This window comes from Nicotiana tomentosiformis, chromosome 6 (genome assembly GCF_000390325.3).
Source record: "Nicotiana tomentosiformis chromosome 6, ASM39032v3, whole genome shotgun sequence".
NCBI lineage: Eukaryota > Viridiplantae > Streptophyta > Magnoliopsida > Solanales > Solanaceae > Nicotiana > Nicotiana tomentosiformis.
The window spans coordinates 127,194,492-127,206,552 of NC_090817.1; the positions used below are offsets into that span (position 1 = coordinate 127,194,492).

At 39.4% G+C, this 12,061-nt stretch overlaps 1 protein-coding gene across 1 annotated transcript; it reads left to right on the forward strand.

The window, feature by feature from the left end:
* The first annotated feature begins 10,726 nt into the window (after window positions 1-10,726).
* On the forward strand, window positions 10,727-11,317 carry LOC138894740 (uncharacterized). The gene is made up of 2 exons (XM_070179468.1): window positions 10,727-11,131; window positions 11,294-11,317. Exons 1-2 carry the CDS (start codon window positions 10,727-10,729, stop codon window positions 11,315-11,317), a joined length of 429 nt encoding a protein of 142 aa, XP_070035569.1.
* Window positions 11,318-12,061: the final 744 nt, after the last annotated feature.

Below are 12,061 nucleotides of genomic sequence, written 5' to 3' on the forward strand. Positions count from 1 at the left end.
TACCCTCTATAGGAAGTTCATCATCTGAGAAAGTGATCCTGTTTGCTTCGAAAATCTTGTTAGCAATCTTTTCCAAGTGGTTCACCGTGATCTTATCAGGAACATGGGCCTCATTCAAAATCTTCATCAGGGCTTTGCGGTGTTCATCTGAATGTATCAGCAGAGACAAAAGAGAGATCTGAGCTGGTGTTTTCCTCAACTGTTCTACAATGGAATAGTCTTGCATTTTCATCTTTTTCAGGAATTCCTCATCCTCTTCTTCGGTGACCGGCTTTTTTACTGGGATGTGGCCGTCCTTGAATGGCTTGGTTTTCCTCAGTTCTTCTGGAGTAAAACATCTCCCAGAACAAGTCAGTCCTCCGGTTTCATTGACTTCTTCCTCTACTTCTTTCCCTTTGTATGTTACTATCACCTATTTGTAATTCCACGGGACGGCCTTTGTATCAACCATTGATAACTGGGTCACTGGCTTAATAATAACGGGGGTAATACGAGCCCCTTCCACGATTATCACAGGCTTGCCCGGGACCCCTGGCACGACCACTTTTTGCTTTTCCTGGTTTGCTTCAACATCAATTGGAGGCCCTTTCACAACCAATACAGATGGCTTCACGTTGAGCGTGCTTGGCTTCTCCGACACCCCTTTAACTGTCAAGGGCATTGCTTTTATAGAATCTAGAGCTTTGATTGGATTACTTTCGCTAGCCCGGATCATCATGACAGACTTGGAAGAGTTTTTGAGCTCCCCATCCTTATGAACTATCTCGATCATATGTGTCTCTGCATGGGCCGACAAAGGATTTTGGTTGATTTTTGGCGCCTCCGGGCTCTGGACCACAATTTGATTTGTATCGATAAGCTCTTGGATCGCCCTCTTCAAATGCCAGCACTTCTCTGTGTCGTGCCCCGGGGCATCAGAAAAATACGCACATCTGAGGGAGTAATCAAGGTTCCTTGGAGGCAGATTTGGTATCTTTGGCTCAATCGGCCTCAAAACGTCCAACTGCCTCAACCTCTGAAACAAACTGGTATAGGACTCTCCAAAAGGGGTGAAGGTTTCTTTCCGCTGCTGCCTCTCTTTTCTGTAATCTGGCCTTGGTCGAAAACTTGGACCAGTAGGGTTTTGGTGTGGTTGTGGGGGCGTATAAGGATTTTGTGGAGTTGGAGCACTCCATTGCGGGTAAGGAGGGGGTTGAGCATATGACTATGCGTGGTGAACATGGTATTGGGGTAACCCGACAGAATATCAAGGGTCTGGTGGTAGAATGTAATGCTGAGATGGATTATATGGAGCTTGGGTGTAGGCTTGAGATTGGGGTCGAGTTTGGGTGTACTGGTGAGGTGGACCCCTTGGGCCACGCCATGATCCAGAGACAAACATAGCGACATCTTCTTTCTTCTTTTTGCCTAACAGGCTTCCGGTGCCACTTTGAATTGCATGTGTGGTTGCTTTTAAGGCAGAGTAGCTCATGATCTTGCTTGATTTGAGTCCCTCTTCCACCATTCCTCCCATCTTTACCACATCGTTGAAGGACTTACCTATGGCTGAGATCAAATGGCCAAAGTAAGTGGGCTCTAGGGCTTGAAGAAAGTACTCGACCATCTCATCTTCCTCCATTGGAGGGTAGACTCATGCAGCTTATTCTCTCCATCTGAAACCATATTCCCTAAAGCTTTCATTGGGCCTCTTCTCTACCTTGGTCAAAGATAGGCGATCCGAGACAATGTCTATATTGTACTGAAAGTGCCGAGCAAAGGCCTGAGCCAAGTCATCCCATGTGTACCACCTGCTAGTGTCTTGGCGGGTGTACCATTCTAAAGCTGCCCCACTCAGACTCTGATTGAAATACGCCATTAATAATTCATCTTTCCCACCGGCACCTCTCATATTGCTGCAAAAGCCTCTCAAATGGGCTACGGGATCTCCATGTTCATCGTACAGGTCAAACTTGGGCATCTTGAACCCAGCGGGCAGTTGGACATCCGGAAATAAGCATAAATCCTTGTAAGCCACACTTACTTGTCTTCCTATCCCTTGCATGTTCTTCAAAGATTGCTCTAGACTCTTCACTTTCCTGAATATCTCGTCCTGCTCCACGTTCCGGGATGGTTTCTCAGTTTCGACAGGAGGTTCAAAGTGAGGGGTGTGGGAATAAGGATCCGCGACTTTGAAAGTTGGTTCCAGGACATGATATTGGGTATCTGGAGCTTGGAACGCGGGTTCACTAGAAGATCTGTGAAGAGCAGCTCGCGGAGGGGCTACAAAAACAGGAGCGGATGTCGGAGCATGGTATGCGGTTGTTTTGGCTGGTGGAGCGTGAAAGGTTTGGGACGAGGTGCCAGGGTAATGGTGATAAGGGGTAAAGCCTGGTGCGTGCTAAGGGGAAAGATCAATGGCAGTGGGATCTTGGACCTGTGACAGTGGTGGGATGAAAGCAGGATTTTCTGTGTAGTTAGCGGGGAATGAAGGTGGAGGATGCCCCCTGATCCAGGCTTGATACATTTCTGCCATTTGATGCTTCAACCTGTAGACCTCTTCTTTCAATTCTACAATGTCCCTTGGTGGGTCTACAACACCCGTGTCCAATTCTTTGCTAGTCATGACTGCCTTGCACTTTGATCTAGTGTTATAGGGGTGACTTGCCAGGATGTCAACAAACTAACAACCTAAAACAGAACCTGGACTTTATGCACACATAACAACTTGGTCAGTTTTAAAACAATTTACAGACAGGTAATCGCATATTGGGGATGCAATGCACCTGAGCAGTTAAACATTTCTAAATGCTTTGCGACGGCTCATGTGTTTCATCCCGGCTTTCCCAAATTCTCAAATCCTGACTTTTCCATCTCTCCTTCTGCTGTGTTTCGCTCTTTTAATTTTTATTCTTTCCTCTTTTCTTTAGTTTGGCCCCTCTTTTCTTTCTTCCCTCATTTTCTCTCCTTTTCTCTCTCTTCATTTCTATTTTCTTTTAAGATTATGATCTAATCCTATGGGGATTGCCTATGTATCATGACGCCGCATGAATCAGATCATTACGTAGTTCAGAGAAATAGATACGAAATAATTTATTTCATTAATAAAAGACATCTTTTTGGATTTTCTATTACAAGGACTAAAAGTAGTGATGACTACAAAAGGAAAATCTACAGACTCGAAATAAAGTAATAGACAACCTTGACAAAGACGAACAAGACTCGAAGAAAGTAAAATACAGACTACTAAAGGAAATCAAAAATACATAAGAGCCTCCACTGGTACTCCGGAGGCTTGCGGGATATCAGCCGGTCTTCACACGGGCCTGCGGGCAATATCTTCTTGAAGGCGGTCTAGGTCAACCATCACCTGTTGGACGAATGTCATTACAGAAGCAAAAAATATAGACTTGGTCATGTCTTCATATTCATGGCATTTCATTACAACATAATCATCTATCTCTTTAATCCTCATTCTGATGACACCCTTTTCTTGAAGCAAACGTCCAATCTACTGGGCCCGAGCCTCTAACACTTGTGTATCTGTATTGTTTTGGTCTTGTAACTGCTTCAGGCTTTCTTGTAGTTGGTAAATCAGTGCATAGCAATGCTCTCTTTCTGTCTTGAAATCCTTTGTTTGCTTGACCATTTCATTTTCCAGGGCAACCAGCTTTTTCTGTAAAATTACTACTTCTTTGTCATATTTTTGATTCAACTGGTGGGTTAATCTAGCGTGTTCTTCCGCACCTTTGGCCAGCTTTGCTTGAGCATTGAACAAGTCCCTTTCGGCCTTTGTCAAGTCAAAACTGTAATCATGCACTTTCCGCCTCAGGTTGGTTATAATTTTCTCATCTATCTCACTTCTTACTGGTGTCTCGGCGGCTATTTTCATTCTCTGGATTTGGGCTCGAAGGGCTTCATTTTCCTTGGCCAACCTCTTCTTTTCCCCTTCATCTTCAGCTGCCTGCAAACTACTATCAAATTTGATTTTTTCAATTTGTTCTTCTAGCTTATTTATAGTAGTTCGGTATTCCTTTTCTTTAGCCAACCAAACCCATTGCTCTCGTGCTCCATCGGTGAATTGTTGGACATGGGGCCTTTTGGCGGGCTGTTCTGGCTCTTGATCGACCCAACTTCTTTTCCTGTACCACATGGCATAGTTGGATTCTACTTCACCTATGGACAAATCTCGTACTTGAGTCAGTGGTTCCAGGAACCTACATTGGTGCCAAATCTGGAGAACCTTTTCTTCTGGCAACGTGGCTTTCGGGCATATTTCAATAACATGTGGACTCAAATCTTCGTCATAGGGGATTGTTTGGTATCTGCCCAACTGGCGTAGGACCCGATGTGGGGCATATGGCTGAATACTCCGAAGACCCATTAATAAAAGAAAGCACACTCCGGCGGACATGTAGATAACTTCGTCGACCGGGAGCCAACCAAAAGTTCACTCAATTCGATTTGCATTTAAAGAACCCAAATACGCGAACCATGCCTCAGTACCTTCTGGCAACTCATGGCCGTTTACTCGGTTTTCATATTGTTTGATGCAATTGAGTCCGGTCAGTCCGTAGTTCATGTAACCTGGGCGATGACGAAGATGTTCTACCAACCATATTTGTAAAAGCAAGTTGCAACCCTCAAAAAACTTTGTCCCTGCTCGACAAGCGGTTAAAGCTCGGTAAATTTCTGCGAGAATCATTGGTATGATTGTGCCATTGGCCTTTTTGACCATAAAGTCGGCCAATCCTGCGAGCCCCAATTCTATATGTCCGTCACTTCTTGGGCATATCAGAGTACCTAAAAATGCCACCACAAAGGCCAGACCCCTACGTGCTTCCCATTTGTCTTTATTCCCCTGATGATTCAAACCAGTATCCGGAGCCTCAAATCCGTGGGGGTCTCCATACCGGCTGTATAAGAAACGGAATGTGCAGAATCCTCCGGCTAAATTTTCATCTTTAACCTGCCGGCTAATACTGAGGAGGTCCAAAAACTTATGAGGGGTTACAGTTCTTGGTGCTACTGGATATTGATGCCTTAACTTCCCTTCGAAACCAACATAACCTGCTACCTCCTCTGGTGTAGGGGTCAACTCGAAATTAGAGAAGTGGAAAACGTTGTGTGTCGGGTCCCAAAACGGTATCAAAGCTTCGATTATATCAACCCTTGGTTTAATTTCCAGAAGACCAGTGAGCCCACCTAAAGCCTTTGTCACAGAACGCTTGCTGACCTCCCCCAGGTCGTTCCACCACATATGGAGTCCTAGCGGAATCTCGTCTACGACTAGAAAAGGTATATTCACAACAGTGCTCATCCTGCATATTTTTATTTAAGGCGACTGGTGAAAAACAAGTGACTTTTTTTTTATATGTTTTTTTTATTTTTTGACCCCAAAAGAAAGATTATTTGTGCAAAATAAAACTCAAACAACTCAAAACCACCTTTGCAAATACGGCCCTTCAGCCCTTCAGAAATGAAAATTTTAAAACTGTGCTTGCTAAGTGATCAGAATTAAGAAAAGAGCCATAGGTGGCTATTTTTGCAAAACAAGCCTTTCGGCGTCCCGTCGAGACGCTTCTGGCTATTTGGACAGAAAAATGGCATCCCCTAAATTTATTTATGACAAAATGACGCATTTTCATATTTTTTGGTTATTATTTTTTTGCAAAAACGGGGCCGGACCCGATGAGGGTTGCCTACGTATCTCACATCCGGTGAGAATCAAACCCGCGTAGTTCGGTCAATTTTGATGCACAGAAAGATATGATTTGTTTTGAAATAATTTCTTTTTTTCTCTTTTTTTTTCCAGAGCAACGGGATTTTTTGATTATCAGGATTATCAAAACCGGGCATTTTTCTATCCTACCTCACTCTTGGTTTTTCTTTTTTTTTTTCCTTACTCTAGAAACCGGTCAACATACAAGCCAAGCAAATTAATGCACAAGTAGCACGTAAAGGATGCATCAGGATGGTCTTTTAATTTTCGGGTGCACCTATCCTAGACGGACCCAACCCCTGTGTTGAGTCCCCTAAGTCAAATGCACGTGACGCAAGCAAACGTACCTACTAGGGATACGGCATGCGACTGTGTTATTCTAAGTTTAAATCTTGGGTGTATTGTTCTAGACCTGGCTTATCCGAGCGGACAACTCGAGCCGGGGGGGAGGCAGCATACCGGGAATACAGAAGCTTCACCGGCTTTGCAACTTGTCCGAACCTCGTTCTAAAGTTAGGATATGACTCTAACAGAAAAGAAGCCACGTGAAGCGCACGCTCCCCAAAAGATTTAGAAGACTCAGAGAGAATGAGGGTTTCGTAGCAATTTATATACAGTTCAAACAATATCAAAGCGGTAAAAAGTGGCATTTAGCACATTAGGCTCAAACACGTAAAAATCAGATTATAAACAAAACCAAGTATTACAATTATTCTAAGCTCGAATTCTGAACCCTGAACCAGAGATTCTGGGTTCAATTCCCCAGCAGAGTCGCCAGAGCTATCACACCTCCTTTTTTCCCTAGGGCGATAGGGGATAGAGGAGTTTTTCAATTAAAGTGACATTAATCGAAATGAGATTATTTATTTAGTTCAGAGTCGCCACTTGGAATAATTTATAGTGTCCCAAGTCACCGGTTTATTTTAAATCCCAAATCGAGGAAATTGACTCTGTTTATGGTCCGCGAATACAGAAGATCGGGTAAGAAATTCTGTTAATCCGGGAGAAGGTGTGAGGCACTCCCGAATTCCGTGGTTTTAGCACGGTCGCTCAACTGTAATAATTGGCCTAATTATCTGATTTAATACATATTTGAAAACTTACGGTACATTGTTTATCTTCTAACCGCTTTTAATTATTTATCGAATTATTTTTGGAACAAGTCACGATATCGTACACTTGTCATTTTGGCACACGTTGCAAACCGCGCCACATGAAATATACCTACGATTTACGACATGCTTATTTTTATTATTGTTTGAAATTGTGGTCGAGTCACATGAAACGCACACTCGAATTGGGGTTACATATCATAACTATGCCACGGGAACCGTACCCATAGTCACGATAATTTATTAATCGCGCCTAAAGCAAACTGCGAATGTTTATAATTCTGTTATCCTAAAGTTTGAGATTTGCATGTGAGGTTCAAATATTATGGTAACATACATGTGGGACTCAGCTAGTTCTTTTTAATTTAAACAAAGTTCTATTAGGGAAGAATTGGTAGCAATTATTTTACCGATATCGATTCCATGTCTGTCCAGTTATAACCCATGCGAATTAAAGAGCTAAATGAAACATGGGTTTAAAACGAAAACAATCCGAATTGCAATTTCCATTACTAGCTTAGGGTCTCTCATAAGAGTTAATCTCTTGATCAATTCAAATTAACAAATAACAGAAAGGCACTGAACAAGTGACTATCCCAATTAAAGTTTCCTTACACTAGGATCAGTGATTGGTTCAATAAGTGAACTGGGCCGAATCTAAATCGGCTTAAAAAGAACACACGCTGGATTTTAAGCTCAATTTTAAAGGAAGTTCCTTTTACAAACTTAATCAAATGCTTGCAACATTATTACTAGTCCAACTACACCAAAATTATATTCAGTATATATCATAAAGATTATTCATTTCCATGGAGGCTACTGAGATATACAACATACTCCAAAGACACACTTCATCAAGCAATTAACATCAACTTGTAAACTACATGGTTAACAAACAAAAATCATCTGACGAAGTACTGAAATGAAAACGTATATGCAGATTTTATAGCACTTTGAACATCCAGCAGTAATCATTTTATATAAAAAAAAACTGCAAACATATACCTTAACAGCAAAAATACAACTCAAAATTTAAATAGCTTACCCCAACTCAAAAATTTAATCAAAATATTTAACATTACATATTCGACCAAGGACTGGACAGAATAAAACCGAAACTGAAGTTTAAACAAATAACGTATGCATCAATGTGAGGTCCAACAACCATTTCCGAGCTTCATGTATACAGCCAATAGAAGAACAAATGCTCAAGCTACATACCTGAGGATAGCCAAAATACACAAAGAAAATAAATCTCTGAATATTGAAGAGAATATCAGCAAGATACAGCAGAAAATAGCAAAAACAGCAACAGTAACAGCAACAGCATCACAGAATCAATATGAACTCTGAATTTCTAAAGCGAAGTTTAACAACTTTTCATAATAGAATTCTGGATTTTCTCAGAGGATTAATCTAAAAAAACAGTGTGTGTTCTTGAGTGTATTTTTAGAGGAATGCTGAGTCAAAAATATGCCCTCCTCCTTTCGTCTCTGTGTGAAGGGTGTATATATAGGCTATCTAAAATCAGAGAAGGTCTGTTGGGAGAGGGAATATGTCAGCGTGAATTCAGGGAAAATAGCCGAGGGGAGGGAATCTTTTTCCAACTGAAAAATGCCAGCTGCCACTTCTAGAAGCAGACTATCTGCTTAGGTTTGGGCCAAATGCTATGACCTAAATGGCCCAAGACCAAGCCCAGATCCGACCTTAAAGAAAACAGCTCACAAAGAGAAATGAAACAACCCATGCCATATTTGAATTTCAAATTATAAAAGACTTCACTAAACACTGACTTTTAATTAAACTAAATCTACCTATAAACTATTCTAAATAATCATGCAAACAAAATTTAACACTTAGTTAATCAATCAAAGAAAAACACAATCAATCCAGAAAAATAGGAAAGAATGAGTAGGAATATCGATTGAACCTTAAGAAACAAAGATTGAAGAACATGGCAAACAAAACAGTGGCGAAATTCTGGACGGACTCCGGTTAATATTTCGAAATGGATCAAAACTGACCCAAAACGACTGCTCTTGTCAAGAGCAATCGATTTGGGTGAGCTTCAACCCAAAAAGAACGCAAATAGTGCAGAAATCCACAAAGTGCAAAGCTGATTTTTTTAATTTTTTATTTTCAGATTTGAAATTGAGGGAAATGGGTGAGGATTTTTGGGAAAATTGATAAAGGGTTATGATTTAGGAGGGTCTGGGGGTTGTGTGGTAAAAATTTGGGGGTGATTGGAGTAGCGCCGCCGGTGTGGAATTTTTGGGCGGCTAGGGTTCCGAGGGAGTTTGAGAGAGAGAGATGAGGGGTTTGGGGGCGGCTAGGGTTTGGGTGAGTGAAAGAGAAAGAAAGGGAAATGAGAGGGGTCTGAAGGGTTTTTGGGGGGAGGGGGGGAGTTACGATAGATATAAGGGTTAGAGGGGGGAGTTGCAGGCCGTTCGATCAAAGAAAATTAATAGCTGAGATCGTCGTTAACGAAACGACGTCATTTTGGTTAAGTGACGAGGCTGGGCCGGGTGAGGGGGTTTGTAGGTGTTGGGTTGGGCGGATTTGGGGTAATTGTTTGGGCCAGAAATTGTTTTGGCCCAAATTCAAGACCAAACAGAATTAATTAAAAACCTAAATTAAGTTCTAAATCAATCTAATTTGTAGAAATAAACCTAGTTATCTATTTTACCATAATTAATGAATTTAGACTAATAAAAGAAGAATTACTAATTTGTAATTTAAAGCTAAAAATGTAAAAACGACTCATATTTTTTTGTGGTTTTCGTTTAATAATGCATTTAACTAATGCAATTAAATCCTAAATGCAACTAGACCAAAAATGTTATGCACGAAATACTTCAGATATTTTGGTATTTTTTTTTATGATTTTAGAATGTTAAATATGCAACTAAATGCAAGCAACTTTTAACCAAAATTCCTACAAATTCTATAAAACTAAAAACAATTAAGAAAAATCTATTTGTGAATTTCTATAGGAATATTTTAGTCGGACAAAAATCACGTGCTCACAATCTGCAAAGTCATTGAAGGAATTAATATATTCTTTACTATTGAAACACTCATTAAGTCCATCCAAAATACGTGGACAAGGATATGATGGAGCTAGTAACATGCAAGAAAAGATGAATGGTCTTAAAGCTTTAATTTTAGAACAAACTCCATCGGCATATTGTATTTATTATTTTGCGCATCAATTGCAATTGACACTTGTGGCTGTGGCTAAAAAATATAAGGAGGTGGAGACTTTCTTTGCTATAATTGCTAACGTGTTTAATGTAGTTTGAGCATCTTTTAAGCGTAGAGATCAACTTCGCGATCATCAAGCAGAATTGTTGGAGAAATTGCTAGAGAATGGTGAACTTCAAAGTGGGAAAGGATTAAATCAAGAGCGAAGGCTTCAAAGGCTAGGTGACACTCGTTGGGGATCACATTGTAGAACGTTGGATAACTTTGTTGTTTTATTTTCATCTATTGTTCATGTGCTTGAGGTGGTTGAATGTGAAGGTTCTGAGGCTGATGATAGATTACAAGCAGAAGCGTTTTTGAGTAAAATCAATGCATTTGACTTTATTTTCTTGCTTCACTTGATGTTGAAAGTGTTGATGATGTCGAACGAGTAAAGGTAAAGCTTTGCAGAAGAAAGAGCAAGATATTATCAATGCCATGGTATTTCTTTACCTCACAAAGGAAAGGTTGCAAGTAATGAGAGAAGATAGATGGATGTCATTAATGGATGAAGTCTCTTCATTTTGTGCTAACACATAATATTATGGTACCAAATATGGAAGAATTCTATATTCTTGGAAAGTCAAAGTGTAGACCTTCTACTGTGATTGATTTGCAGCTTTAGGAGCTTAACAATCGTTTTGATGTTGTGAGTGGTAACTTGCTTCTTGGTATGGCTAGCTTGAATCCGGTTAATTCATTTGCTAATTTTGATAAGGAAAAAATAATAACATTGGCCAAGTATTATCCAGATGAGTTTGGTGAATTGAAGCTTCGAGATCTTAGTCACCAACTTGATACTTTCATATTGCACATGCGACATGGTGACCTTAGATTTTCTGATTTGAAAGGAATTGGTGATTTGGAAAAAGCCTTGGTTGAAGCAAATCTTGCAGAGAGTTATTCACTTGTTTATTTACTTATAAAGTTAACTCTAATTTTACCCGTCATGACTGCAACGATGGAAAGAGCATTTTCATCCATGAAGTACATCAAAGATGAATTACGTAGTAGTATTAGTGATACATTTTTAAATGGTTGTTTAGTTTGTTACTTTGAGAAGGAAGTATTTACAAATGTAAGTAATTATGTTATTATTGACCGTTTTTAAAATATGAAAGTGCGTCGAGTTCAAGTATGAACGAATGATGTACTTTTGTTATATTGGTATCACATTGATGATATTCGATAATATTAAAGTTTGTATTTTGCTGATAAGTTATCATATATGTCTTCATAGAGTTGCACTGAACTTTATCACTAGTGATTGGCATGTTTAAGACAATGGTGGCCCCGTCCTGCTCAAATCCTGGGTACGCCTCTGCATCTCTACACACACACACACACACACACATATATATATATATATATATATATATATATATATATATATATATATATATATATATATATATATATATATATATATATATATATATATATAAAGTAGGGATAATAGGAGATGACTTGGCACCCTTCTTTGGCCAAGAATCCTATTTATCTACTAGTTTTCGGAGACGTGTTTCGCACGTGTATACCTAACATCAATCCTTACTTAATTGTAGTAAATTAAAAAAAATTATCACCTATACTGCGTGTATATTCTAAAGTGCTTGAGTTTAAAACAAATTTTATAGCATACAAAATGTTAATTATTGTATATCTTTTAATATCCTTAACTTCTTAACCTTCTTTTCTGAGTGATGCACGTAATTGAAAGTTATATTAATTGCTTTATTTTATTTGTAAACACTATGAAAAAAAAAAGGAAAGGAAGATTAAGATCTCCCTACTGTGGAAGTTTTTGAAACTTCTCGCTTGAAATTTTCATGAGCATTTCACCAACAAATTCAATTATTTTTATTTTCTTTCAAGATCAGTCATCTATTGACTGGTAAAAAGAATATCAACGCTCTAATTAGTAATATTCACAGTCATAATAAAACTCATAAAAACTAAATATCTAAACCTTAGGAGAAATGTCAAGGGACGAAATTTTAAAAATAGC

What these genes read in the sequence shown, in the direction of transcription:
- LOC138894740 (XM_070179468.1), top strand. Translation starts at nt 10,727, where the DNA reads ATGGCTAGCTTGAATCCGGTTAATTCATTTGCTAATTTTGATAAGGAA. An exon ending in AGAAGGAAGTATTTACAAAT is followed by an intron (nt 11,132 to 11,293) that starts GTAAGTAATTAT and finishes ATGTCTTCATAG; the next exon opens with AGTTGCACTGAACTTTATCA.